The 26,715-nt window shown below is 47.6% G+C and overlaps 1 protein-coding gene across 1 annotated transcript; it reads left to right on the forward strand.

The window, feature by feature from the left end:
* The first annotated feature begins 122 nt into the window (after positions 1-122).
* Positions 123-25,160, forward strand: DCTD (dCMP deaminase). Its single transcript, XM_079726728.1, has 5 exons — positions 123-293; positions 868-1,003; positions 20,533-20,649; positions 21,988-22,084; positions 24,014-25,160. Exons 1-5 carry the CDS (start codon positions 138-140, stop codon positions 24,090-24,092), a joined length of 585 nt encoding a protein of 194 aa, XP_079582854.1. The 5' UTR covers positions 123-137; the 3' UTR covers positions 24,093-25,160.
* The last annotated feature ends 1,555 nt before the right edge of the window (positions 25,161-26,715 follow it).

Below are 26,715 nucleotides of genomic sequence, written 5' to 3' on the forward strand. Positions count from 1 at the left end.
TTTTTTCTGAAGACCAGAGACCGTCTGGGGTTCATGCGCTGTGATTTCTGATTGATAAATGTAAATTGAAATTGTCTGAGTTTGGAGATCCAAAGTTGAAATGTGCTTGGGTTGAACTGGAAAGCAGTTTGAACAAAATGTGTTTGTCCACTGCTGTTTTGTTGTGTTTTTCTTCTAGACCCAGCATGAGTGAATTTCCCTGTAAAAAACGTGATGACTATTTGGAATGGCCTGAGTATTTCATGGCAGTGGCCTTCTTATCGGCACAGAGGAGCAAAGATCCAAATTCCCAGGTAAGTGAGTTTTTTTTTTTTTTTTTTTTTCGGTACGCGGGCCTCTCACCGCTGTGGCCTCTCCCGCTGCGGAGCACAGGCTCCGGACGCGCAGGCTCAGCGGCCATGGCTCACGGGCCCAGCCGCTCCGCGGCACGTGGGATCTTCCCGCCCCGGGGCACAAACCCGTGTCCCCTGCATCGGCAGGCGGACTCTCAACCAGTGCGCCACCAGGGAATCCCGGTAAGTGAGTTTTAAAGAGAATGTTTGGACACTCACAGACATGGAGGTACCTACAGGTGAGCAAATTACAAGAGGAAGAGGCTCAGTGGACACCTGCCAACTTACAAAAAGCAGAGTAAATCTGCTGTCTTCCATGCTGCGTTCCTGCCTGCTCACCTCTTCCTGTGAGAGAGTAAATTGTCACATGCCATTGTTCACTGCCTCTCGTACCCCAAGGAGACAGCGCTCTTGGCCCCTCCAGAAGCTGCGTGCCCATCTTGGAGCTCTGTAGGCCTCTGGTCTCACTTACTGCCTCTCCAGTGGCAGACCAGCCACCCGAAGTCACCAAACCTTTGGGCATGTTTTCCTGTAGGTCGGAGCCTGCATCGTGAATGCAGAAAACAAGATTGTGGGCATTGGGTACAATGGAATGCCAAATGGATGCAGTGATGACCTCTTGCCTTGGAGGAGGACAGCGGAGAGTATACTGGATACCAAATACCCTTACGGTAGGGCATGTTGTGTGTTCCATTCTGCTTGTGTCATAGCCTCGGTGAGTGCTTAAATAACGGTAGATGGTCAGAAAGCATCATCTTCCTTTTCAGTTGTTACCGACAGCTGGAAAGAAAAAAAATCCTATTGAAGTACCCCAATTTCCCTTAAGTGCCAAAGAGAGCCAAGAAGTGGAGGCGTGGTAGTGGTCACACAGCCTGGCCCTGGGGCCAGGGCTCTGTCATGGGCCTCGCGTGTTTCACTGGTGGCGGGCTTCTCTGCAGAGTGCCACAGCCCCCGGGGGAGGTGGCTGTGAAATGGGCACGGTGGCCCTGCCATTTGTTTCTTGGCTACTTGGGAGCGGGGCTAGCTAACCAAGTACTGGCCAGGGCTTTGCTCTGATGAGAAGCAGCGTGCATTTCCATCTACTGAGTAAATCTGGCTCAGGCTCATCTCTGGGAAGCAGGACACAAGCTGTGAGCTGGACACCAGGAGAGGGATGATGCAGTCGCCTGCTCCTGTTCCCCCGGGCGCCGCAAGCCCAGAGTGGGCGCTGGCTAGACCGTGAGCCAGATGCGTGGAATGCGAGACCTTTGGCCTGGCCGACTCTGGTTTTCTTCTTAAATTAGGGGAGGATGCTTGTTATAATCTGTTGGCTATCTGAGCCCCAGGGGGACTCACTTCAGAGATTATCAGAGATCATCTGGGAGTGACCAGCCAAGCCTCACTTTTCCTTTAACTCCCTGGAGAATATGCAACTAATGCTGTAAAGAGGTGCATCGGGCTGCATATGCTGGTTGCAGAATTTTCTTAACGTTTGGACCTGAATTTATGTCTGGAAATGAACAGACTGCCTCTGTTGGAAGTAACGTAGATGCGGGCCATCCGAATGGGAAAGCTGTGCCTTCAGGAAATAAGGGTCAAGTGTCCTGTGAGCCCTTTCTGTTTCATTGGCTCTTCCCTGCTAGGTTTTCCTCTGGAGTTTTCTCACGAAGAGCTCCAAGTCTATGTGTAGCCTAATTTATATATTTTTACTAATGTTCCTGGACCTTAATCATGTTAAATAAGCCCCATAAATTTCTTTCTAAGCTGCTTCAGGGCAACTGCTTCGTTTTTGAAAGAAAAAGAAAAAAACGTGCCTGGAGGTGGAGAAGGAATTGAGGAATGAGACTGGGGAGAGCTACAAAGCACTCAGGTTCTCAGGGAATAAAACAGTTCAGTGATTAAGGGGATTTCATCGTCGGGTTAGTCCATTTAACTCGCCCCCTTGTCAGAGGAGAAAGAGTTGGATCCCGGGGAAAAGAGGGTAAAACTGCCTTCTCAGCCTCAGCTTTATAGCTGAGTGGAGCGCGGGAAAGATGTGCCAGCGTATTTTAGAAACATGTGGTCATCCTGCTTTTGATTCTGTATGCCTTCAATGATGAGAAAGAAGGGAAATGATTCGTTATTTGTAGGCTCACGCAAAGGTGATTTTTCACAGGACAGTTCAAGGTCCCATATAAAGATGAAAGGGTTGATGAATTCAAGGTCCACAGTGAAGTGTGTAAGGACCCCAGCCCATATTCACTGAGTCAGGACAGTGGGCTGTGGGTCCTGGTGCTGAGCTTCCCTGTAGAGGAATTCCTGGGAGGTGTCAGTCTGTGACACTGAGGCTGGTTGCAAAACGATGCCGGTGGTCTGCACAGCGTTGAGGGGTCCTCACTGGTTACCGGGTGGCTCTCCCGTGGGACCTGTGCCTCCTTCAATCACCATGAGCCCCAGGCACATTTCTGGCAGTGACCTAGAAGCCCAAGGCTTTGCAGCACGTTTACCATCCCCCGACTTCCCACGTCCAGAACCTCTCCAGTAGCTAATTGTGTTTGTTCTGAGACACTTGCCTTTTGTCCAAGTTGGAGAGTACCTTTCAGAGCTCCTTTCCAGAAGGAATTAAAACAAACAAACAGGGCTTCCCTGGTGGCGCAGTGGTTGAGAGTCCACCTGCCGATGCAGGGGACACGGGTTCGTGCCCCGGTCTGGGAAGATCCCACATGCCGCGGAGCGGCTGGGCCCGTGAGCCATGGCCGCTGAGCCTGCGCGTCCGGAGCCTGTGCTCCGCAATGGGAGAGGCCACAACAAACAAAAAACAAAAAACAAAAACAAACAAACAAACAAACCCACATAGGCATTTGTCCAGCTCCACTGATTGTTTTCTATTGAATGGTTGCTGAGTTTCAGGGCACTGGTTGTCTGTGTGCATTATTTTTTACTATCCATGTGATATGTCTAGGTTTTCAAAGCTCTTTGCCCCTTACTTATCAATTATTCATTTTACATGTAGCCGTGTTAGAATGTAGACAGTTTTCTTTCACGAGAGTAAGCTTATAATTTGATGTACCGTAAAAGTCGGAGAACGTATTAAATGGTTTTTAAAAGGCATTTAGTATCACTACCGTCATAATACATGTAAAGATGGGCTTTAAGTCTGAATAACTATGACTGGCTGTAAACTATCCACTCGGTCTCATCTTTTGAAGGGATTTTGGGTCACAGAGAAGTAAATATTTAGGTAGCCTTGGTGTAATAGAAATGTTTGGTGCTAATTGACTAAAATGCAAATTCTTTTTTTCTGTTTTAAGACTTAAAGAAAATTAATTAAAAAAAATAAGTGATAATGTCTGGACTTGGGTGGGCGTAACCCTTTCTTTCCTCACTGACATTAACGGTGGCTGGGCTGCTGTCTCAGGGATGACTCTGGGTCCATTCCTGTAGAGGAGCTTTAGAGGTTATCTAGATTCCAGACCACTGGCTTCCTAATTCTTCTGAGTATATGGGGACCCTCTTTTAATGTCAAAAAAACCCTTCCAAGACCCCTATATAATGCTAGTTAAACTACTAGTATCTTTTTTAAAAAACTGAGGTATAATTGACATACAAAGTTACATTAGTTACAGGTATAGGACATGATGATTCATATGTATCAATATTTGATATGTTTACGAAGTTTTTTTCTTATGATGAAGATTTGCAAGACCTACTTCCTCTCTTAGCGCCTTTCAGGCGTGCAGGACTGTGTTGTTGTTGGACTTCTTCATTTTATAACTGGGAGTTTGAACCTTTGACCCCTCTGCCCATTTTTCCCACCCCCCCCCCCCCCCTGGCAACCACCCATCTGGTCTGTGTATCTGTGAGCTTGTTTTTGTTTTTTAGATTCCACACAAAAGTGAGATCATACCTTTTGTTAGTATGTTTTGGGTAAGAAGATCTATGATGACAAAAAGCTATTTGATATCAGTAACACTTGGCATTAATCTGAACTCTACTGATGTTTGGAAAAAAGTGTATGTAAGTGCTAGACGTATGTTTGCCAGTCTGTGGACTGTCCCTGTGGCCCTGGCAGAACCTCAGTGGTACCTTGGGGTTTGTGCCCACGGGGTCTAAGCTACCCGCTTCATTCATGGATGGGAACCTGAAGGCCCAGAAACGTTAAGTAACTAATACAATGCCACACAGGCAGGGTGACATCTTCTAACGCCGAGGCCAGTGCTCTGTGCTTCCTTGGCGGGGGGCGGGGGGGCGCGGGAATTCGGCTTTTCTGAAGGGGGTAGATGGCAGCACAGTGGGCCACCCATTTGCTTCTCGCTATGCACTTGAGCAAACAGGTTTCGATGAAATGGCCCCCCAGAGGTCGAGAGCTCAGGTGGCGGCCTGCACCTAGGACGAAGCAGGAAGCCGTTTGTGTCTGCCTTCCCTTCACATTTCTCCCAAGGGGAGCTTGGGAATTGTGTAAGTTTAAGTTTACTGGTTAACATATATAGCTTAATTCTCCTTATTAACTGTGTAAGTTTGGAAGCCATTAGTCTTGATTGACACTCTGTGGAAGGGGAGGTAAACACAGAATACATGGAACAGAGCAGGAAGATGGTGTTTTTTCTGGGCTGTGTCTCTAGAGAGGCATTTTTAAAGGGTGTTTTTGTTCTTCCAGGCTTAGGATCAAAACTTCATTGAAACGATTTGATTATAATGTGGTATTAATATGGAAAATGAAAATTCCCCCTGCCAAGGAAACTGCCTTTTATCTCATCTTTTTCCTGAGAAATCCAAAAGATAGTATGATGTCAGTAGCAGTGAGTGTCAGGAAGAAGTCAGCGTTATTATAGTGACACCTTTTCATATGAATGACAATGAAAAAAAAACTGGAAAGGAGCAGATATATCTAATTTACCATGAAAAAGAACTTTGGAAGACTTTAATTTTTATGAGGGGCGGTTGCTATCCCCAGAATGAAGTACTCAGCTGACACTTTCCGTTCCTTTCTCTTTGTGGGATTCATCAGAGTGAAGCACATTTAATCAAAATACCAATTTTATAAAATGGAGGCGAAATACTTGTGGTAATTCAGAGATCACTCTTTCCTCGGGTTTTCATAACCAATTTTGATGACATGGTTTACAGACCACAGTGCTGGCGTAGAACCAACTTCTTGCTTCCTTGGGAGCCATTGTTAAACTTCACGTTTTTAACAGAGCGCCCACGCCCATCAAACGTGCATGCATTTTCCTGCCACGCTGGTTCCTGTTGGGGAAGGGATTTGTGGGGAAGCAGCCTCTTTGCTTGGCCTCCTCTTCCATCCCAATCAATCAAGAAGCCAGGATTGCTTTGGCTGTTGCATCGCACTCGTGGAAGGGACCATAGTCTCGATGTCCCAAGATGGGGGGTAGCCCTGCACTCTGATGCATCGGGCAGACATGGAGACATGAGACTTTTTCCAGAGTCGGTTCATATTTATGCAGGAAAACTCTCACTGGTTAAGAATCTGCGCTTCCACTGCAGGGGACGCGGGTTCGATCCCTGGTCGGGGGACTGAGAGATCCCACATGCTGCGCAGCGTGGTCCCCCCCCCAAAAAAGTATAATGCTGGGAAGGAAAATGCTGGAAATTAATTAAGGCAAGAGTTCAGCGTGGCAGCTTGAAACAGTTTTGGCAGCGTGCGGCAGTGCTTCTTTAAATTTTATATTTAAATGCAATCTTTATTTTTCAGATTTAGCATATTGTTAAGCATGCATAGATGTCATTTTAGTGATTACTTAGCCATTTACCTTACCCCTTTGAACACTGACATTTTCCTGACTGCCATGCATGTGATATATTTCTTTGGCATCCAAAAGGTTAGTCTTGAGAAACTAATTTATCAAGAAGTTAGGAGGCTGATCCTTCTTAAGCTGCAACTTCCTCTCAACTTGTAAGAGCTTCTTAGTAATTAAGATCAAATTTGTTCCCTCGGCCGTTGGAATTGAATGCCCTCTGGTTTTGTTAGGCAGATCCATGGATTTGATGACTTGCTGTTTCTTTTCCTGCAGAATTCTAATTTCACTGGTGGCGACCCAACATCCCTCCCTGCCTCGCCGTCCAGTACCTGTGGCCTGACAGTGGGCCTAATTAGGGACTTTTGTACAAAATAACTGGTGTAATCAATGGAAAACCTTGGAGCAAGTTTACAGTAAAAAAATAAAGTATATTGTTTTTATGAAAAGAGGGGCAAACTCGTATTTCACCGTGTGGTGTTTTATTTTTATTTTTTTATTTTTATTTTTTTTTGCGGTATGCGGGCCTCTCACTGTTGTGGCCTCTCCCGTTGCGGGGCACAGGCTCCGGACGCGCAGACCCAGCAGCCATGGCCCGTGGGCCCAGCCGCTCTGCGGCACGTGGGATCCTCCCAGACCGGGGCACGAACCCGTGTCCCCTGCATCGGCAGGCGGACTCTCAACCACTGCGCCACCAGGGAAGCCCCACCGTGTGGTGTTTTAGACAAACAGGGAAACACAACGGCTTATGAATGAGGCTCCCCCTGAAATTTAACCAGCTTAACATAAGTGTATTTCACTTTCAGGTATAAGTGTTTATAAACAGCCTTCAGAAAAGAATAAATCATGATTTTGTTCATTTATTTGATTTTTCTCTATACATTTTAATCTATAAATTCAGGGCTAATTATTTTCTAAGAGCTAGAGATTACTGTTTCACCATGAATGTCTACAAGGGATGTATAGTAACAATGTATTGTAACTACCTGTGCTGAAGAGCAGATGTAGGAAAAGCTCAAATGCTTATCTATAGGATCAGACCTACCCATGAAAATACACATAATGGTCTTTGTCTATAAAAAGTCAGTTTACTTCATGGACGTTTATAGTAAAACTTAAAAATCATTCAAGGTTAGTGACTTCCAAATTGATGACCAGGAAGGGGGCTGAAGTTTGTCTTTGTACAATCTCTCTAAATAAAAGGTTTGTTGAGAGATTAGTAGTGTCAACAAAATTTCAGGGCCACACTCAACCTATTTTAGGTTGTATTAAGTATGTGAGCTCATTAATTATCTGAATGATAAATATAACTTCTTTAATTCTCTATGTTGATAAGCCTTTGCTTAGAAACTCAGGGTTGCCATCATCGTGGTTCCAGGGAGCACCTGACACTCCTTGAACCTTGGAGTCTTTATTCTGTTGGTCTCTTCTGTCAGTTATGTGGGGTTTGATTGATCTTTTCTGAAATTGGCCTGAATTATTAAGGTTTTGCTTTGAGTTTTTTTCATCAAGACTCTATCTTTCAAAAGCTATGTTAATACTGGTATTAAAGTAGAATATATATATGTATATAGTTTGCTCCCAGAAATAGGCAATAAAATCTGGTTCCCAGAGATTTTTACAACTATTTATATTGTTTTTTACTTTTACTTCTTAGGATTTTTGTTTCATATTTGCGTGGTACTATACAAACCTTTAATATGCATGTTGGCTAAGAAAAGCTCCACAGTGCTTAAAATGACAATTATCAGGTTCAAGTGAGAGAATCCTAGACTGACTGTCCAGAGCCGGGGCTCCAGGGGTGGTGTATATACATGAACCCAGGGATTGTGGGGTTGTCAGATACATGACTTGACATTCACTTCCCAATATCTTTTTGAAATAAATGATCACTGGGGACTCCTCCAGTTCTAGAGTTCTCAGGAAAAATTAAACAATATAGCTTTGATTTTATTTGATTAGGGCACTGCTTCTCTGCTTAAGGGGTTTTAAGGGTGTTGGGGAAGCATCCTGGGGTGAAAGCTGCAGTAAACAGCTGTTGATGGCAGCGACACAGAGGGACTATGCGTCTGTGCGTGTGGACAAATTAATAGAGAGAAACAGGCTTTGTTCCCCCCCCCCGCTTCTAGTGATTCAAATCTGCTCCAGTTCTGAGACGAATATAAATCGATGGAGATGGTACACAGAGTGTAGGTTACCCCACAAACATGGATGAAAAAAGGTTGGAGGACAGCAATGAAGAAAAAGACCCCGTGCGTAAATACAAGAAAATATATATGAAGAGAGGAGAGACACTTAGCACTCTTTGGAGACAGGAGGTTATTCTAAGACCAAATAGAAAGAAAGGACTTGAGAAATCCTTTTGTGAATCAGTCCATGTGGTGATGTTTATTGAAACATGGATACTGGCCTGGCTTCAGGAAATCCCTTGATAAATGGAGAATATTGGTGAAAGCAAGGTGGTTGGAATGTGCCCGTCTTCTCTCTGCTCATGCCGTCTGACGCGCAGGCCGTAGCCAGTGCGTGGAGGTGTAAATTTCATCTCTGTACTTTCAAGTGGTAGATGCCATAGTAAATTTAAAATATTGAATATGATAAGTGAGCATGAATTTTTAAATTCTACAATTAAAAGACTTTGTTCAAAATGCCATTAATTTTGAGTTTAGGTGGAAAAGGGAAGCAGAATTCCTCCTGTCCTTTTTCCTTCTGCGACTGAGTTGTAACTTCTAACTTGAGTTAGAAATTGAAATAAATACAAATGAGTCATCTTCTCATATCAGTTTGAGTGGTCTGTTAGTGAGTCCTTGAGGCGTCTTGCTTCCTTTTTAAAAACTGTAACTATATTTTATAATACATGACATTTTTCCGAGTATGTTCACTTGTAGTTCATTTACGCAGCAGATACTTACAGGGCATCCATTTTATGTATTCTGTGCCAGGCGCTCTACAGCAGTAAGTAATGTACATGTTCTCCGTGTTCAAGGAGCTTGCAGACTGCTGGTGGGGCAGGTAGACATGAATGGGATAAACAGATGTTATTGAACGTTTCTTTCTGAGGAAGTGACTGTTACACAGAGATCTGAAGGGTTTGATGGGCCCCCGTCAGGTAGAGATGGCGTAGTGGGTGTTTGGGGATGAGAAGAGCGTTCACAGAGAGAGAGATGCTTGGGTGAACGCGCTGGAGGACGAAGGCTCTAGATCCCCGTGCACCGAGGAGACCGTCTGGCCCAAGCTTAGCGGGTGAGGCTGCGGGCGAGGCTGGGGGCCCGCGGGGTCAGGAGTTTGGGGGGTGTGGGAAGTGGATTGGTCAGGGGCAGTTGCAGGAGGCCGCGCGAGAGGGCAGTGGGGAGGAGTGGGGAGAGGGGTGCTCCGGAGGCAGCGTCACGAGGGCTGGTGACGCGGGGCTGGGGAGGGAGAGCCGCTCCTTGCAAACGGTTCTGGTCGCGCGCCTAGGTTTGGGGGAGGGGAGGAGCGGGGAGATCTGGGCCCCTGAGGTTGGAGGTGTGTGTAAGAGCTCCCAGGGAGGGGGTGCGAGCGCACAGCCGGGTCAGCGTGGCGTGTCAGCACTGGGTGGCATCGCGGGTGTAGGCGAGGAGATGCAGGGAGACGGTGCAGAGGCCGGGCCCTGGCCGGATCCCTGAGAACCACAGGCAGCGGCTGGGGGAGCGGAAGGGCCCGCGGAGAAGGGCTGTGGCATCGGGAAGCACACAGGGCAGCGCTTCCAGAAGGAGGGAGCGGCCGGCCACGCCACAGGCTGCCGAGAGGTCCGGAAGGTGGGAAGACGCCTGTGGGGTTTAGCACCGCGGAAGTCCTGCTGGCAGTGCAGAGGGCAGCTCCGTGGGGCGGGCGGGCTGGAAGGCAAACTGGAGCCGCTGAAGGAAGAGCGGAAGGTGAGGAAATGGGCAGGGCGGATGCGGATCCGGTTTTGAGATGTCTGGGAAGAGAGCAGAACGGCAGACGGCGGCCAGAACGGAGGGGCCAAGGCAGAGGTGTCCGCTCTCTGTCCGACGGGAGGGTCCGGGTGTGTTTGTCTGTCGTTACAGCACGCATTTGCTTGCAGCTGAGGATGGTCCAGGAGAGGGAGATGGATGAGGATGTGAGAGGGACGGCCCCCAAGCTCACGGATCAGCAGTGAGGGGAGGACACCAGGCGAGGGCAGACGGGCGGGTGACAGCCGACCTGCGACCTTCCGTTCGTGGAGTCACAGGCGGAGACGTGACCCACTGCAGCAGTTCATGGAGGATGAGGGCGGTCACGAGCTGAAAGGGGAGGGAGGGGGACGAGAGGTGGCTGTGTGGGGCAGGGAGCCGGGGCCGCCTGGGAAATGTAGGGCAGGGTCGCAAGTGTGGTCTCTCCTGGGAGTCCTGAGTTAGATCCGGTAAGCCCCGTCTTCTCCGTGCCAGATGGGGATCAGCGTGTCACCCGAGGTGTGCCTTGCAGAGCTGGGATCAGTTAGAATACAGGTCCTGACTGCTGTTCCAGTGCCCATTGGTCAGTCCCGGTTCACCTTGAAAAGCTGTTAACCCGAGAGGGAAGCTTTGAAGCTTGACAGTGGCTCTTTCCGTCACGACGCTGTCCAGCAGTGGTGACTGTTCTGCTTCTGTCTGTGCTTCCTCAGTACATATTAGACGTCAAACAATGTATGTATCGCGCGTGGACAGTGGGCAGGGAGGTGGGCTCAGCTCACCCCTCGATGAGGTGCACTGTCTCCACTCCTCCTTCTGACCTGATTGTGTGTCCTTAGCACACAGGGAAGCAAAGTAATTAGAGTTCTGGGGGCTTTATTGCCAATAATGGAAACACCACAGCCAGAAGTCTCTTTAGCCCTAAGCACTACCACTGGGGCTAAGTGGATCCCCTGGGTGCCCTGAGTTGCTGCCAGCAGCCTTAGCAAGAGGCGGTGAGGAGAAGGGGGCAGGGGATGGGGACCAGGGCAGGGGAGGGAGGGAGGAAAAACGCCTGTCCTCCTGTCTGCCCAGCCGAGCAGCCTGGGAGGAGAGGTCAGGGGGCACCGACATTTACCAAGTCCATCTTCTGTGCTGTGCTCATCACAGATTTTAGTCTTGGTGGCGGGTCTCAGAGGCAGGTCTTTGTGTGTGCGTGTGAAAGATCACAATTTTTATTTTTTTAAATTTAAATTTAATTTAATTTTTTAACATCTTTATTGGAGTATAGAACTACCATACGCCCCAGCAATCCCACTACTGGGCATATACCCTGAGAAAACCATCATTCAAAAAGATTCACGTACCACAATGTTCACTGCATCACTATGTACAATAGCCAGGACATGGAAGCAACCTAAGTGTCCATCGACAGATGGATGGATAAAAAAGATGCGGCACATACATACAGTGGAATATTACTCAGCCATAAGAAGAAACGAAATTGAACTATTTGTAGTGAGGTGGATGGACCTAGAGGCTGTCATACAGAGTGAAGTAGGTCTTTTTCTTTCAGGTTCATAGGCCAGGAGGCTGAGGCATCACCGGATGCAGACGGTCATTCACAGAACTAGCAGTTGGGAGCAGGGGCAGAGTCTGAGGAGATGACTGGGGTGATGCAGGAGGAGGCGGGGCTCTGGCACGTCTCTGGACCAGCCCAAGCCTTGTTCCGGGAGTGGCCTGGGCCACGGGCAGCTGAGCCTGAGGCTTCACGCAGAGCCTGGAGGATTTGACTGCCTTTTTTTTTTTTTTTTTTTTTTTACATTATTTTTATTTTAGTTTAGTTTTTTAACACCTTTATTGGAGTGTAATTGCTTTACAATGGTCTGTTAGTTTCTGCTTTATAACAAAGTGAATCAGCTATACATATACATATGTCCCCATGTCTCCTCCCTCTTGCGTCTCCCTCCCACCCTCCCTATCCCACCCCTCCAGGTGGTCACAGAGCACCGAGCTGAGCTCCCTGTGCTGTGCGCTGCTTCCCACTGGCTCTCTGTCTCACATTGCGTAGCGTATATGTGTCCACGCCGACTGCCTTTTGAGGGAGCTCATCCGCTTCAGATCCCAGATCTGGCCGGAATTCCCCTCTGCTGTCATTTTCCTCCAGCAGAGACCTCCTCTCTGGGCACAGGGTGGTAACAGAACAGACTCCAGACGTTTTCCAGGGGCAGGGCTGGGATCCTCTGCATTATCACTACTCCTTGTTTTTATCTTCACGTACAACCTTAGACTGTAATAATAGACGCCTCTCCACTGGAAATATGCGCCCCTCAATGCCAGAAGCTAGGGGCGCACAATTGCTTTATCTTCTGAACAGAAAAGCCACTAACTGTGCAGGGGGCGGGGCTGGCGGGGCAGTCGTGTCCAGTTCTTAGCAGAGGGGTTCCCGCTGTTTGGGGTGTGGCCAGGTGAGGCCCAAGTGCCGTCACCTGTCGCCTCTGCTTAGGAGGACCCTGCTCCTGGCTCCTACAGGTCTTCATCATAGCAAGACCCAGCTGGATTGGACGCCGCTGTTCTCAGAAAACACGTGCAGTTCTGACTTGGTAACAGTGGCTTCACCGGCAGAATTCTCTGTAGTTCACAAAGCGTTTTCCTCCCGTGCTCGGCATTGTAACCTTGCGAGTTAGGAAGGGAAGGTACTCATGTTCCTGTTCGTCGTTGAGTGAGGCTGGGCTTGAACCCTGGTGCCCCGGTGTAGGCAGATGCCAGGTTTTAGCCCCCTTGGTTCTGAAAGCCATCTGTAATCCAGATACATTTTTCTGCAGGAACAATATTGCCTGCGGTTCAGGTCCCCTCTGTCTACAAACGGTGCATTTAAGCCCTCGTTTCCTGGGTTTTTGCCACACTTCCCACCTTCCGTGGCCTTTCATCTGTGGTGCCTGCAGCCCTGGCTCTGGTTTGTCCGTGCTTGGGCGTCTCCTGCCTGGCGGGGCATGGGCTCTGCAGGGGGGACCCGCCAGCTCCTGCAGTGCCAGCGCCCAGGCCTGTAGGCGCTCTGCCTGCAACCAAGACTTAGAACGACACGCTTCTGGGAGGCGTCTACAGTTGGAAACCACTTTCCCTGCCTGCTGCAGCCCGGTGCCAAGGGATGCTCCTCCGGCAGGAGTAAGGGGGGACGGGGACGGGCAGAGGTCTATGTGAGAAGCCGTGGCAGGGAAGTAGGCTTTGGAGCATTAGCAGCTGTCAGAGAGGAGGACCATGACGGGGGCTCTGGGGCAGGGGCTGAGAAGCGCGGGGGGGGGCGCGGTCCACCAGGCCCATGCCGCTGGGCTTGTCTCGGAGAAGTAATGTAGTTGTCCCCTCCTGAGCCGGTTCTCCCTCTCCCCTACCCACCATAGCCTCAGATCCTTGGAAAACTCGATAGCGAGTCCAGTCACTGCCCTACCAATATGGAAACTTCCTGGAGCGCAGGTGAGGCAGAGGGGTGACGTTGTTTGGGGCCAGATTCTGGCAGTGTTTGCTTTGGATTGGGGGTAGCGTGACAGTGAACACTTTGTGACCTTTGTGGGGTGCTGGGGGTGGGAGGTTGGGGAAGGTTACATCTGGAGGCTACTCTCTTGTTTAGCTCTTGACTTGAAGGATGGGTCCTTTGCAGGCTGGTGGTGATAGATGAGGCCCTGTCAGGACATCTTTCAATAATTAAGAAATAAGTAGTTGAAATTCCGTCCCAACTCCTGAAGCAGGGAAGCGCTTCCCTAAATGGATCTGTTAGAGGAGTGGGTGCACGTCCCACCCCTCAGTGGCAGCCTCCATCGGGCACCTGAGGGGCACCCAGAGCAGGGGGGAACCCGTGCTCCGAGAGAGACGGGTCCGGTTCAGCCACTCTGATCCCTGTATGACGCCAGAAGTCAAAACACTTGGACCCTGATTTCAAGAAGTAATGACCAAGAGCTCTGTCATCAGAACAGAAGTGGAGTATCTTGTAAAAATTAACGTTGCGTTATTTTTTTTAAATGCACGGGTCAACCTTGAACTCGGGTACCCCGTTTTGTGCCAGTTATTAATTGCAGGCTGGAGCGTCCCACCTGTTCACGGCCCTGGGCGCACCCTTCTTGGCTCTCGAGTCTGGACCCTCCCTCTTGGCAGCAAGCTGAAGTGTCCGTGCTCAGAAGGCGGGTGGCCGCCCGGCCCCGAGAACCATCACAGCCATCAGTCAAGGGCACGGGGGCGCTCCCCAGGGACGCCGAGGACGCTTGTACAGACCAGCCTGGAGAGCGCTGGCAGAAGGCAGGGCAGGGCAGGCTGAGTTCCACAGGTGCTCCGTGTCTGGACCCTTCTCCTGCCCCTAACCCAGCTGCGTCACCAGGCTGCCCCACTTTCCAGGTCAGCCTTGGTGGAATAACCCTTAGGCCCCAGGAAGTCATTTTCTTCAAGTAAAAATCCTGTGCTACTAAAAATGAGGAATTATAAACAAGCTGGAGGCTTTCTCTACCTGGAATAGAAACATAGTTTTCCTGACCCCAAATTTTATCAGGCCCCAGTATCTCCCATCATGTCCTGGTAGCCACATGACGATCAGTTTGGGGTAGAATCACACTATTAAATTATTTGTGCAGCAGTTAGCAATTGTATAGCCTTATTCTGAGGTTTCTTTTCTTTTTTTTTTTAAACCTATTTAAGTAACCTTAACAATGCTACTGTCTGAAATAAATGTTGTATTAGTCTTACATGAAACGAGATGAAAGTTAAATCTATAAAATGTTGAATCTCTTAAATCTAACCAAGGATGGAATATATCCTGTTAATTTGTCAAACTTCTAGAGAAACGCCTACATGAGACAGTAAGGATTAATCAAGCCCTAGTAAGAGGGAATTTGAAAAATACAGTTTTCTAATTATGCAGTCTCTTCTCAGTGGGCCAAGGTTAATGCAGTTCTGAATTCTGACAGTTAGTAATATAAAAGAAAAAAAAAAAAAAGACCAAAGCATGTGAATTGTCTTATAGTTACCTGAAACAGAGGTTCTCCTTCTATCAGTCAAGAACTTCATACGCATTAATGTGATATTTTCAGTATTTGATTCTTTTCCTTTTAAACAACGTGGAGAATTGTTGAAAGTTCTTGTGTCACCCTTTGTGCTTAACAGATAGACATGCAGTATTTGGAGATTTCTTTTGCTTATTGCTCAGCCATAGACGAGTAATTCTAGGTTAATGGAAAATTTGTCTTCCTGTGTGTATGTAACAATTTAGCTGTCTTTTGAATACTTTCTAGACACTGTGTATCTTTGGAATACTTGGTCCTGATTCCTGCTATGAATGTAGAAACTGGGCTTATCTCGAGGTCAGTAGCAGAGCCATCCTCCGTGGTTGGTTTTTGTTCTCAGGCCTGTTTGTAGTTCTTGCTGCAGCTCTTCCGAAGCCACATCATAAAGACGCCAGCAACTCAAAGAAGATAAATGTATTCTTTAATTTAGTGCCATCAGATATCTACGGAGTGTTTCTATCATAGTGAGAAAAGTTGCAGAGAAGACTCAGCCCACCCAAAGAAGAGGCCTGCAGAGAAGGTGGGGAAAATTTGGGTTAGAAATGTAGATTTCAGGGTTTTACAAGTAGATCTGTTCTCTGAGAATCTACGGATGGATGAATCCTTAAAGTCCAGGACTATGGGAGGAAAACAAAAGAGCAGGGTTGAACCTTGGGAAATGCCCAGAAATGTGAGAGCAGGACAGGGACCCACAGAGAAGTGGTCTGGTGATGCTGAGAGGGTTAGAGCAGGTGATGTGGGGTGGTCACGCATCAAGGGCCAGCAGAGCAGGGAAGCCAGAGATTGCAGCCAGAAAAGGACTGGGTTTAGGTAACTACGAGGCCGCCCGGCGGGGTGTGGGGACGGCCTCCTGTTGGCTCACAGAGCAGATCCCCGACACATCACGTCTCTCCCCAGCTATGCGCCACACGCTGGGGGCTTGGAATTAGCCCTGCGAGAGTATTTCCACCACAGAGACCGGCAGAGGCTATAAATTAGGGCTTAGTTTTTTGTTTTTGTTTTTTTAGTAGTTGGTTGTATGCGTGTAGTAGCACATCACAGAGCCCAACAGGTTTCCACAGACTGTTATTTCTCAAGCTTTTTACATGGCGACACAGCAAACATAGTTTACACCTGAAACAGTTTTCAGGAACCTCCTTAACCTTGCCACGTGGGATGCATTCTGATCTCACCCCTTCTCTTTCCACCTGTTTCCTTAAAAAGGAGGAAAAAATGCTGTTCATAACTCACTAAACTGATCTCACGACCTACAGTTGAGAAAGCCTTGTTTTACAGAAAACTAGAGGTTCTATATGCGTCATAATGCCAAGAGGTGATTATTTTAAAAACAGAGTAGCCGTTGTAGATAAGACAGTTTCATCTCGAAAGGAAGAAGAAAAGAGACCCAAAGTGCTGAAAAGGCAGCCTCTTCAGAATGGGGACTAAGTGTATGTGTGTAAAGGAGAAGAAAAATGGGGCCAGCGGGAGCCCGCATCATAGGAGATGCCTGGTGAGGGGCTGCCGAGAGCGGGGCCTGGCCCTTGGCAACACCAGGAGAGAAGCCTCATGTTTTGTTGCGACAGCCTGTCTTGAAGAAGGTCAGCTGTTCTAGAGGATGAAGGAAGGAAACTGGACACATGGGGAAAAAGCTAAAAACCGGATTCCCTTGGGATTGTAAAAACTGCTTTTGTTTAGTTAGTTGGAGCCACTGTTACTCCTGCAAACCAAAGAGCACAACTTTTAAGTGGCAAGACCGGGCCTTGAACCCCGGGCTGACTCTCGTCGCAAAGCTGTTTTTCCAGACTTGCCTGAGAGGACGCGAATACAGGGAAGGACGCTCGGCCTTGTGGTCAGGCCAGCCAGGGCCCTGGAGCAAGCCCGTCGCAGGCAAGCCCTGCTGCTGGGTGCTCCTTGTGGCCTGGCGCGGCCTCCTCCGGGCGGTTACCTGTTAAGTGACCGGTGGAGATGCCAGGCCAGGTGAATGAATCCCCAGCCTCCACCCTGACTGGCCCACGTTAAACAAGCCGAATGGACAGTCGCCAGTCACGTTGGTCTGCCCAGAGGACAGTCTGGGGCCCGAGGCCTGTCTGCCTGGTGCCGCCTGGGCGGATCAGCCCCAGAGAGAAACACAGGGCGGTCTTGGAGGGGAAGCGAGGGTCAGGGCCGCAGAGACTGGAGGCCGTGGTGCCGAGAGGCCAGCCAGGCCACAAACACGCAGCCTTTCAGACTTGAGGATCTGGACCCACAGCGCAGGGGGCCACGAGGTGGGAGGGGCCCGGCTGAGTGTCAGGGGCTTCCTGGGCCGGGGGCTCCCCCCTCGACCCTCAGGTGCAGGCTCGGGAAGCAGGTGCCAGGTGGCTGGGGCGGGTGTTCGCCACGCCTGAGTTCGGGGTGTGCAGTGGTGAACGAGAGCGGCGAGGTGTGGATGGGACGCCTGAGTTTCGCTCTTGTCATTGTCTGGCTTTGAACGTGTGGGATTGTGGACTGTGACCTGTTCCTCTGCAGAGCCTCACGTGCGCCTGGCCCTCAGCTGCTCTAAGTGCCCGGTAGACCTCTTGTTTCTCTAACAAGAAGCTTTGTATTTTCCGTCTTGTGACTTTGTGGTTAAGAGAAAGGAAGTCTGTTTATAGTCCAGCGTATTATTTCTATAAACCACCCTTTACACAGGGGTGTCGGATGCTGCACGAGAGAATCTGTTTCATTTTCGTTAATGAATCCAGACATAATGTTATGTTTTGCCCCAAACTGCCTCGGATGAATTAGAGGAAGATAGTTGTAGTCAATGTGACAATTTTTAGGATTCATAAGAGGCCGATATAGAGTTTCCTAACAGATTCAGAAACTGTAGTTCTGAATATTAATACCAGCACCATCAAAACATAGTTATTAGGTGGGAAAGCATATTTTTGATATTTGAATTTAAGGACTTTCTGTATTTCCCAGCGTTGCCATCAAGAATTGGAATCTGAATTTCCTCCTTTATTCATTCAGTAACTATTTAAGACCCATATGTTCATGGCACAGCACTAGGCTCTGAGGGAGTTACAAAGAACCTAGAAGCCTGGGCTCTGTCCTCAAGGGGGAAATCAAAGAAACAAGTACCTCTAATTGTTTTCAACACTGAGCAGTGTTGATCCCAGCTTGGGAACATCTCGGTCACTGGGGAAGGAAATGGGGCCAGGGGGCCCCTCCGAGGCCAGTGCCCTGACAGCCCTGAGGGTCCCCCCACCCCTCGGGGTTTACAGGACCAGGTCTCAAGGAGCCAGGCTCGGGTCCCTCTGCAGCCAGCGAGGATTGTTCTCTGATGGGCTGTGATCTGATTAAGCACGGCTTTTTTTTTCCCTTTAGATTTTCTTAACAATGCCAGGGACTGTTCATTTCTACACACAACTAAATCGAGGTGTTCATAGGCTAAGGTGAGCACTCGCCAGCGTCTCCTGAGAAGGCCCCAGCTCAGCTTTCTGCCTGCAGGATAGCAGAGCTGCTGCAGGACTCACAAGGACACTTACAACGTCCCCTGAAGACGGGGGAAGTTCTGGGGAGGACGGTGGACCAGGGTCTGTGTCCTATCTGAGCCAGAGTAGGCCCCCAGTAAAAGTTCATTGACTGAGTGAGTACATCCGAGCTAAAGTATACAAGAGCCATGAGTTTAGGCCACTCTTCTTTTTAGGCCTGGTCGACTAAAAGAAAAACGCAGAACGTAAGAGCCGGGAGTTGAGTTTTATTCAGGGTCTTACTGAGGACCAGAGCCAGGAGACAGCCTCTCAGAGACCTCTGAGAAACAGCTCTGAAGAGGTAGCAAGGGAGGTCCACATATATATGATTTCGGCTAAGGGGTTTGTGCGATCAGCATAGAGTATAACTAGTCACAGGGAAGAGATATCTCAGTTAATGGATTTAGTGCTTTCCTAAGTATGGGAAGATGCAAGAATCTGGGTTCATAAAAATACTTTCTTGGAATTGATACCTAAGTTTTCCTATCTAACTAAGGGCCTGTTGTGCCTGTTTTCCCAAAGCACAGAGTGCGTCCTCCTGTTCTTAGTCCTGAATTCCTTTCAGGGCGCACGGTAGGTCAGCGGCTGCCGTGGCTGATGACTTGATTCTGTAGAACTGGATGGTGGGCAAGATTCTTTGTTTTACAACTTCAGTGCTCCTGGAAGAAGGTGCTCAGGGTAGGAGGTTGATAAGTTGGAGAGAGAGGGGGAGACCTTCGAAGGCCCCCATGTTTATAATTAGAAGTTTTGTATGATTTGGACCAGGGCCAGATGGTAATTCATTCAGTAAACATTTATCTAGCACTCGTGTGCCTAGAGTGTGTTAGGTCCCCTGCAGATATGAGAGGGTTCTACACGGCAGTGTTTTCTAAACGTGTCTGCAGCTTAGAGTCATGAGGGAGAATCTCTGAAAAATTCCAAAGCCTAGGCCACAGCCCAGACCATCACAGTCTCCAGGTGGGGGACACGGACATGGCGGTTTCCTCCTTGGGGGCTTCCACCAGGCAGACAAGTCTGCGAGTCACCACCACAAGGAGAAGAGTTTTAGAGAACGCACCCAGAAACGTAAGTAATGATATTAGAAGTCAATACAGCAGCCTCACAAAGCTGGTGGGGGATTCTGGAGTAGATCTGAGAAGTGAATACTACGAGCTCCCTCAAAGGAGCACCCTGTGGATTAGGTGGTGGGAACACCTAGCCTAGCAGCCTGGGAAGATGGGTGGGCGTCAGCAGGTGCGGGACAGGAGAGGAGGGAGCCTCCCCAACCTTGAATCCAGGCAAGGCTGGGGATGACCTTGGATCACCATTTGGGGATCACTGACCAGTCTGGCAAGAACTTGACTTTCCACGGTCATTAAGTGGACGGATGTTTTTTGTAGGGAAGACAAACTACTGGTTATCCGGTGGCATTTTTCTTTGGTGTGTGTGGGCTGAGGACCATGAGGTGCAGCAGATCCCTGGGGACAGAAATGCTCAGCTTCACTTCCTGATTCTCTTGCTCTTAAAATTGCTCTTTGCCCTCTTCGTGGCCCTGGCGAATATCCCTGCGTGTGCGTTATCAGCCCACAAGTGAGCCGTTTTGTGCTGGTGGTTCCGTCCCCACCCTGTGGGTCTTGTGGAGCGGTGAGCTATTGCTCTGCTTGGGGTGGGTGAGGACAGTTGACCTTGGCCCCTCCTGGCTGCTGTAGGTGCTAACAGACCACATGGCCCGCATTTCTCAGTACTTTCCGTCTCTAATTAGTTTTTTAAAAATTGAGTCTAGGGCTTCCCTGGTGGCGCAGTGGTTGGGAGTCCCCCTGCCGATGCAGGGGACACGGGTTCGTGCCCCGGTCCGGGAAGATCCCACATGCCGCGGAGCGGCTGGGCCCGTGAGCCATGGCCGCTGAGCCTGCGCGTCCGGAGCCTGTGCTCCGCAACGGGAGAGGCCACGACAGTGAGAGGCCCGCGTACCGCAAAAAAAAAAAATAGAGTCTATTATCTGTGTTACTTCATAGGGGCCAACGGAATGCCTCAGCACTCAGCGAGTTCTTCATGAGCTTTTGCAATCTAAGTTTTTTTCCTTTCTTTCTCCTTCAAACCCACAGTGTGCCACGCCGAGCTGAATGCCATTATGAACAAAAACTCAGCAGACGTGAAAGGCTGTACCATGTATGTCGCCTTGTTCCCGTGTAATGAATGTGCTAAGCTCATCATCCAGGCAGGTAGGACCCCGGCCGTTCCCATTTGTCACATTTGCATTGCTGCCTGCTCACTGCAGATGTGTTTGATCTTAAATCGCTATTGTTTAGATCTAAATTAACTGCACTATCAGCTTTGCAAGATATTTCCTGTGTTTTGTCTTTGAATGGTGCCAGGTATTCTAAGACTAATTGCATCCTCTGTGCTTCTTAGCATGTTTTTAATTTAGTTTGCAACTTCCTAAACTGCAAGCTGCCAAAAAACAACACCGGCATTGCATATAATTACTGTCAGTTTACTATTCTCTGACATATTTTGCATAGATTAGGGGGGAGGGAGATAAATGAACTTCTGTCAGAAACAAGGTCAACTGGGAGTTTCTATATGAAATTTTAATTTGTATCTAATATATGGTAGATATATGAGGACCTAAACATCTCTTTGCATATAAATGTCATAAGACAAATGGTACAACTTGAAGTTTTTCTTACATTTACGGTTACCATAAATCTGCACCATTGTGTTCTGAATATTTCACCTTTTTCAAACTGTCACATCTAAGATTCAGCTACACTTTATCTCCATGAAGCTCTCGGCTTGAGATTTACAGACTTATCACGTTAGCCAGCTGTGTGCTTTAACGGGGCTGTTCATCCCGAGCCCTGATCTCTGAGCAGAAGCGGTCTGGTGGAATCAGGGTCAAGGATCTCAGCTGAGGAGTCTCATGGGCTCCCTCCCTGGGGGTGCATGACCCTTCGCGAGCTTTCCTCGCCATCCTTAGCACGGCGGCGGCGGCAGGTGCATGGGAAGAGCAGCCTCCTGTGGTCCCTTCTGAGACTCGTGGAGGAGCAGGGTGATGGTCAAGTGCCCTCCAGATTCTTGGCCCTCAAGTTAGAACTGCCTGGTGAGACAGGGGTAGGAAACAGATCTGCCCTCTGTCGAGCTGGCTTGAATTGGTCTGCAGAGCCATTCCTGGCAGCGCGGTGGTCCTCATCTCTGATTTTGCCAGTGTTCTCCACCACCCCCGTTAGCCTCTTGAGTTAGGAGTCGTTGCCTTGTGAATAAAGAATATTTGATTGCCTGCAGTAAAGAAAATTTGTTAATCGGATCAAGCCTTGACTATTTGACATGTTTTCACTTTGCATTTATTAAAAAAAATCCATAAAGACCGGAGGGCAGATTAAATAGAATCCATGTGCTGCTGTATTTGAGAGCAGCAGATACATATTTCAGTCACTGGACGTTGTGTGCTCACACCCTCAGGAAAGGTGATTAATCAGACTCCACCAAGGCTTCTGTCTGCGTGCCTGTTGTATCTCTATGCGCACATAATGAGGTTTCTTTCATTGTTGCCTTTTAAGGGATAAAAGAAGTTATTTTCATGTCTGATAAATACCACGACAGCAAAGAGACAACAGCCGCGAGGCTCATGTTTAAAATGGCCGGGGTTTCCTTCAGGTGAGTGGGAGGCACATGGAGGAGAAGGTACTGGAAGGCCTGATGGAGAAAACACACTTGACCTTGTCTGATGTTTAATTTCTACTTGGGATGCCTGACCTCCACACTTGGAAGCATCTTTTTATTTATTTTATTTATTTAAAAAATTTATTTCTTAATTGAAGTATAGTTGATTTACAATGTTGTGCTAATTTCTGCCGTACGGCAAAGTGATTCAGTTATATATATGTATACATTCTTTTCCATTATGGTTTATCACACGGTACTGAATATAGTTCCCTGTGCTCTCCAGTAGGACCTTGTTGTTTATGCATCCTGTATATAAAAGCTCACATCTGCTGACCTCAACCTCACACTCCGTCCCTCCCCCACCCCCCTCCCCCTTGGCGACCACAAGTCTGTTCTCTATGTCCACGAATCTGTTTCTGTTTCCTAGACAGGTTCATTTGTATCATATGCTGGTTCCACATATAAGTGATATCCTATGGTATTTGTCTCTCTCTTTCTGACTTCACTTAGTGTGATAATCTCTTGTTGCATCCATGTTGCTGCAAATGGCGTTATTTCATTCTTTTTTATGGTTGAGTAGTATTCCTGTGTGTGTGTGTGTACACACACACACATCTTTCTTATCCATTCATCTCTCGATGGACATTCAGGTTGTTTCCATGTCTTGGCTATAGTGAATAGTGCTGCTATGAATATAGGGGTGCATGTATCTTTTTTGGATTAGAGTCTTGTCTGGATATAGGAAGCATCTTTTTAAATATGATGGGCTGAGGCTCTAAAGATTATTCTAAGGGTAGATTTTTACGGGCAGTGACAGAAGTAACAGAAGACAATCTGTGTAATGGTTACACTTTGCTTTTAGTAGCTTTCCAGGGCTTGAACTAATTATTCTGGTAGTGAGAAATTTTAAAATTCACAAGTTTTATACTATTAACATTAAATCTTTTTAAATTTTGCAGATGTAACAACTCTGGCATAAAATATTTAAGGTGAAAATAACCTGCCAGGTTGGAACACTGGGAATTCTTTTTACAGTCATAGTTTAAATTGAGATTTTAAGTCACTGAGATATATATGCTTACCTTTGGTAGGCACAGATTGGGAGGTATGTGTTACTTGCAAGTCAGTTCAACCACCGTTGGTTTCTGGTAGAAACTTCTTTTAGACTGAAAACTTTTGAAGAAGTTCCTTTATAGTATTTGTGTCAGCAGTTGGGGTCCTTGTAATTGGTAACATACCTAACCTTTTGGATTACTCATTAGGGATATAGGTTATATGTAATGAATCTCTTGCACTATTGTGCCTTCTGAGACACAAATTATTTACATAATACTAATTAGATATTTACTGTATACTGATTTTTTTTTAAAGAATGTTTAGTCCTCATGTATGTTCTTTTCACCTGCTTGAGAAGGTATATTAATGAGTAAAAAATGTCATGGGTTTATTTTACTTCTGCATTTATAGAACATGATTTTAAAAATGACTCCACTAGAGCTGGTTGTTTTGTATTGAGAGCAAAAGAAAATTTACTCTTTTTTTGCTTTAGAGCAGTTCCAAGTTGGCTGCAAAAATTTCCTAGACAATAAGATAAATCTGGTGGGGAAACTAGTCATTGGATGTCATGTCATGCAGCTAACTTGTTAGAAATCCTCTGACTTCCCGATAATTCATGAACTGAGCTAGCTGACGAACACAGAAACCAAGCCGCCCCATGCATCTTTTTTTGTCTTAGTCTTTTCCGGTCCGTGTTTCTCTCGGTATGGTGCACAGTAATTGGCTCCTGTAGAGACAAAATATCAAGCGAATACCGGGAAATTTTTTTCCTCCCCGCAGAAAATGTAGGTTAAGCCAAAGTAAACAAATGGCTCTAACTACTCACTAGATAATATCTTTATATGTTTTGTTTCTTACCTTTAGGAAATTCACACCAAAGTGCAGCCAGATTGTCATTGACTTTGATTCAATTAACAGCAGACCCAGTCAGAAGCTCCAGTGACTTACATCTCATTAAATCTCCAGAAGATTGGGATTATCCTCTTCTAAGAGGCTGCTAATGCCTTTCATCTTAAAGTTACACATAACTTTTTAATAACCGGGTCGGCAAAAGTCGACATCTAAAGAATGTAAAAGCTCAAGTCTTCCTGACTCGCTCTCCTGTCACGTGGAATCTGCATCTGTTGAAACTATCGATTTAGGGTTTAAAATAAAGGAGCTGTGGGTGCGCACGGGGCTGGAGCGGGCACCTCCCCTCCTGTCTCCTGATTCGCTGGGACGCTGGCGGCTGCGCAGAAGGGCGTCAGCCGTGCGTCGTCCACCGCGTTTCACAGCCGCTCTTCAACGCCGCGTGTGCTGGGAGGACAAACAAATAATTGTGGCTGGGTTCCTACCGGGATGAGCAGACACGCTGATCTGAACATCGGGCCCGAATGAAGCATCACAGGTAACGCCCTTGGGGAAAGGAAAGGAGCCGCAAGACAGTAGCATTTAAGTGTTTGCTTTCGAGAGTTGAGGGAGGCCCCAGCCGCCCAGCCGCCCGCCCGAAAGTCCTGGACGGGGTGCGCCTTCGTCCTGGCAGATGACGAGTGCAACTGAACGGGCGTGCTTTCCCCGCCCTGCCGTCCTGCTCCCCACAGGGCGGTGCCGCGGTCTGCCTCTGCGCGGTGGGGACCTCTGTTGTTCGTGCTTGTTACTCTGGCTTTGTGGGTGACACAGAGCTCTTACATTACTTTATTTGAGTAATGAGTCGTTCCCGGGGAAGGCAGCCTGTCGCCCTGCGTCGCCCCCAGGTCCACACCCTGCCCGGGGGCGGAGCCCCGCACCGCTGCTGCACGTGCCAGCACGGTTGATTCCCAGGGCTGCCGTCTCCTGTCCTGTAAGTGAAATGAACGTGAGGAGATGTCAGTTCCGTCCAGATCTCTTGGTGACAGGAGATCACTTGCGCTCCTGGCGCCCTGCCTTCACTGACACACATCTCACCTTCCTAATCACTTCGATTTGGGGGATGGGTAGTAGTGCACCTGTCTTTACTCTCATTTCATTTGTATTAAATGTGCTCAGTACCTTCGTTGAGAAAATGGTTTCTTTATCCTCAAGATCATGACCGTTTTAAAGTGCTCTTACATCTTTATGAGTTTTTATTTTGTCTCTGAGGTTTTGGATTCCATATTCTGGGGCATGTCATTTCCGTGTTGTCTGTGAAGCACACTGCATATGTTTTAATGCTCAGAGAACAGTTTGCGGCACGGATGCCGTGTGCCTTCCCCAGGGCTGAAGGGCGATGTGTCTCTATGGACCGGATTGAAGATGTCTGGGAAGGCGCTCTTCCCTCTCTCTCCCCAGCGTGCCCTGCTCCTGTCTCAGGTGTGGCCAACTGACAGGTCATCTCCGCCACCTGATAGGTCCCAGGCCTCCTCCCTCCCATAATCCTCCAGTCTCCAGTGCTGGCTTATCTGCTGCTTTCCTACCGTATTCTTTCTCTAAATCTCCTTTCCTCGCCTCAGATTTTTTCTCTCTTATCTCCTCCAAACCCCCTGCCCTCTGCTCTGAAGTGCATAAAACAAAAACAAAAGGTATATAGAAGCAAGAAATCAGTAAAGATATTTAAAGATAGAAAATGTGTTAGATTTTTTTGTTGCTGTGAATGAGTTGTGAGCCCTTTTAGCAAGGAGTGTGTCACTGTTTATGTCACATTCGTAAATATGTCTGGGGCTGTAGCGCCCTGTACGGTCAGCCGTCTGTGTTTGCAGATTTCTGCATCTGCAGATTCAACCAACCTCACATCGAAAATGTTCAGAAAAAAAGTTCCAGAAAGTTCCGAAAAGCAAAACTCGGGTTTGCCGTGCACCTCACAGGCAGATACTGCGTGTTTTACGTATTGGAGGTCGGTGGCAGCCCTTCTTGGAGCAAGTCTCTCAGCGCCATTTTTTCAGCAGCATCTGCACACTTCATGTCTCTGCGTCACATTGTGATAATTCTCACAATATTTTAAACTTTTTCTTTATTAACGTTTATTGTGGTGATCAATGATCTTTGAGGTTACCGTTGCAAAAAGATTATACGACTCACTGAAGGTTCTGATGATGGTTAGCATTTTTTAGCAATAAAGTACTTTTTGATTAAGGTATGTGCATTTTTTAGACATAATGCTGTTACACACTTAATACGCTACCGTAAACGTAACTTTTATATGCACTTGGAAACCAAAAAATGTGTGTGACTTGATTTATTGTGATACTTGCTTTATTGCAGTGGTCTGGAACCGAGCCGGCAGTATCTCCAAGGTCTGCCTGTACATAGTGTTTATATTATGTACAACTATTTACATAGCATTTACATTGTATTAGGTATTATACGTAATCTATAGATGATTTAAACTATACAGGAGGATATCCGTAGGTTATATGCAAATACGACGCCATTTTATTTAAGGTACTTGAGCATCTCATTGGCGGATTTGGGTATCCACGGGGGTCCTGGAACCAGTCCCCCAGGATGCCAAGGTATGACTACAGTGCATCTAATTTATTTGATACTGTCTTATATTTTGTCCCTTTTTGTTAACATTGAGTTTTAGTGGAAAAAATGTTCTTTTCCTTATTGGGAGGAGGTGAACAGGGAGG

Source organism: Hyperoodon ampullatus (assembly GCF_949752795.1).
Source record: "Hyperoodon ampullatus genome assembly, chromosome: 20".
NCBI classification, from domain to species: Eukaryota; Metazoa; Chordata; class Mammalia; order Artiodactyla; family Ziphiidae; genus Hyperoodon; species Hyperoodon ampullatus.

Coding starts and splice junctions, on each gene's coding strand:
- DCTD (XM_079726728.1), top strand. CDS start 138: ATGTGTTTGTCCACTGCTGTTTTGTTGTGTTTTTCTTCTAGACCCAGC. Junction 294..867: donor GCAAAGATCCAAATTCCCAG/GTAAGTGAGTTT, acceptor GTTTTCCTGTAG/GTCGGAGCCTGCATCGTGAA. Junction 1,004..20,532: donor GGATACCAAATACCCTTACG/GTAGGGCATGTT, acceptor TCAAACCCACAG/TGTGCCACGCCGAGCTGAAT.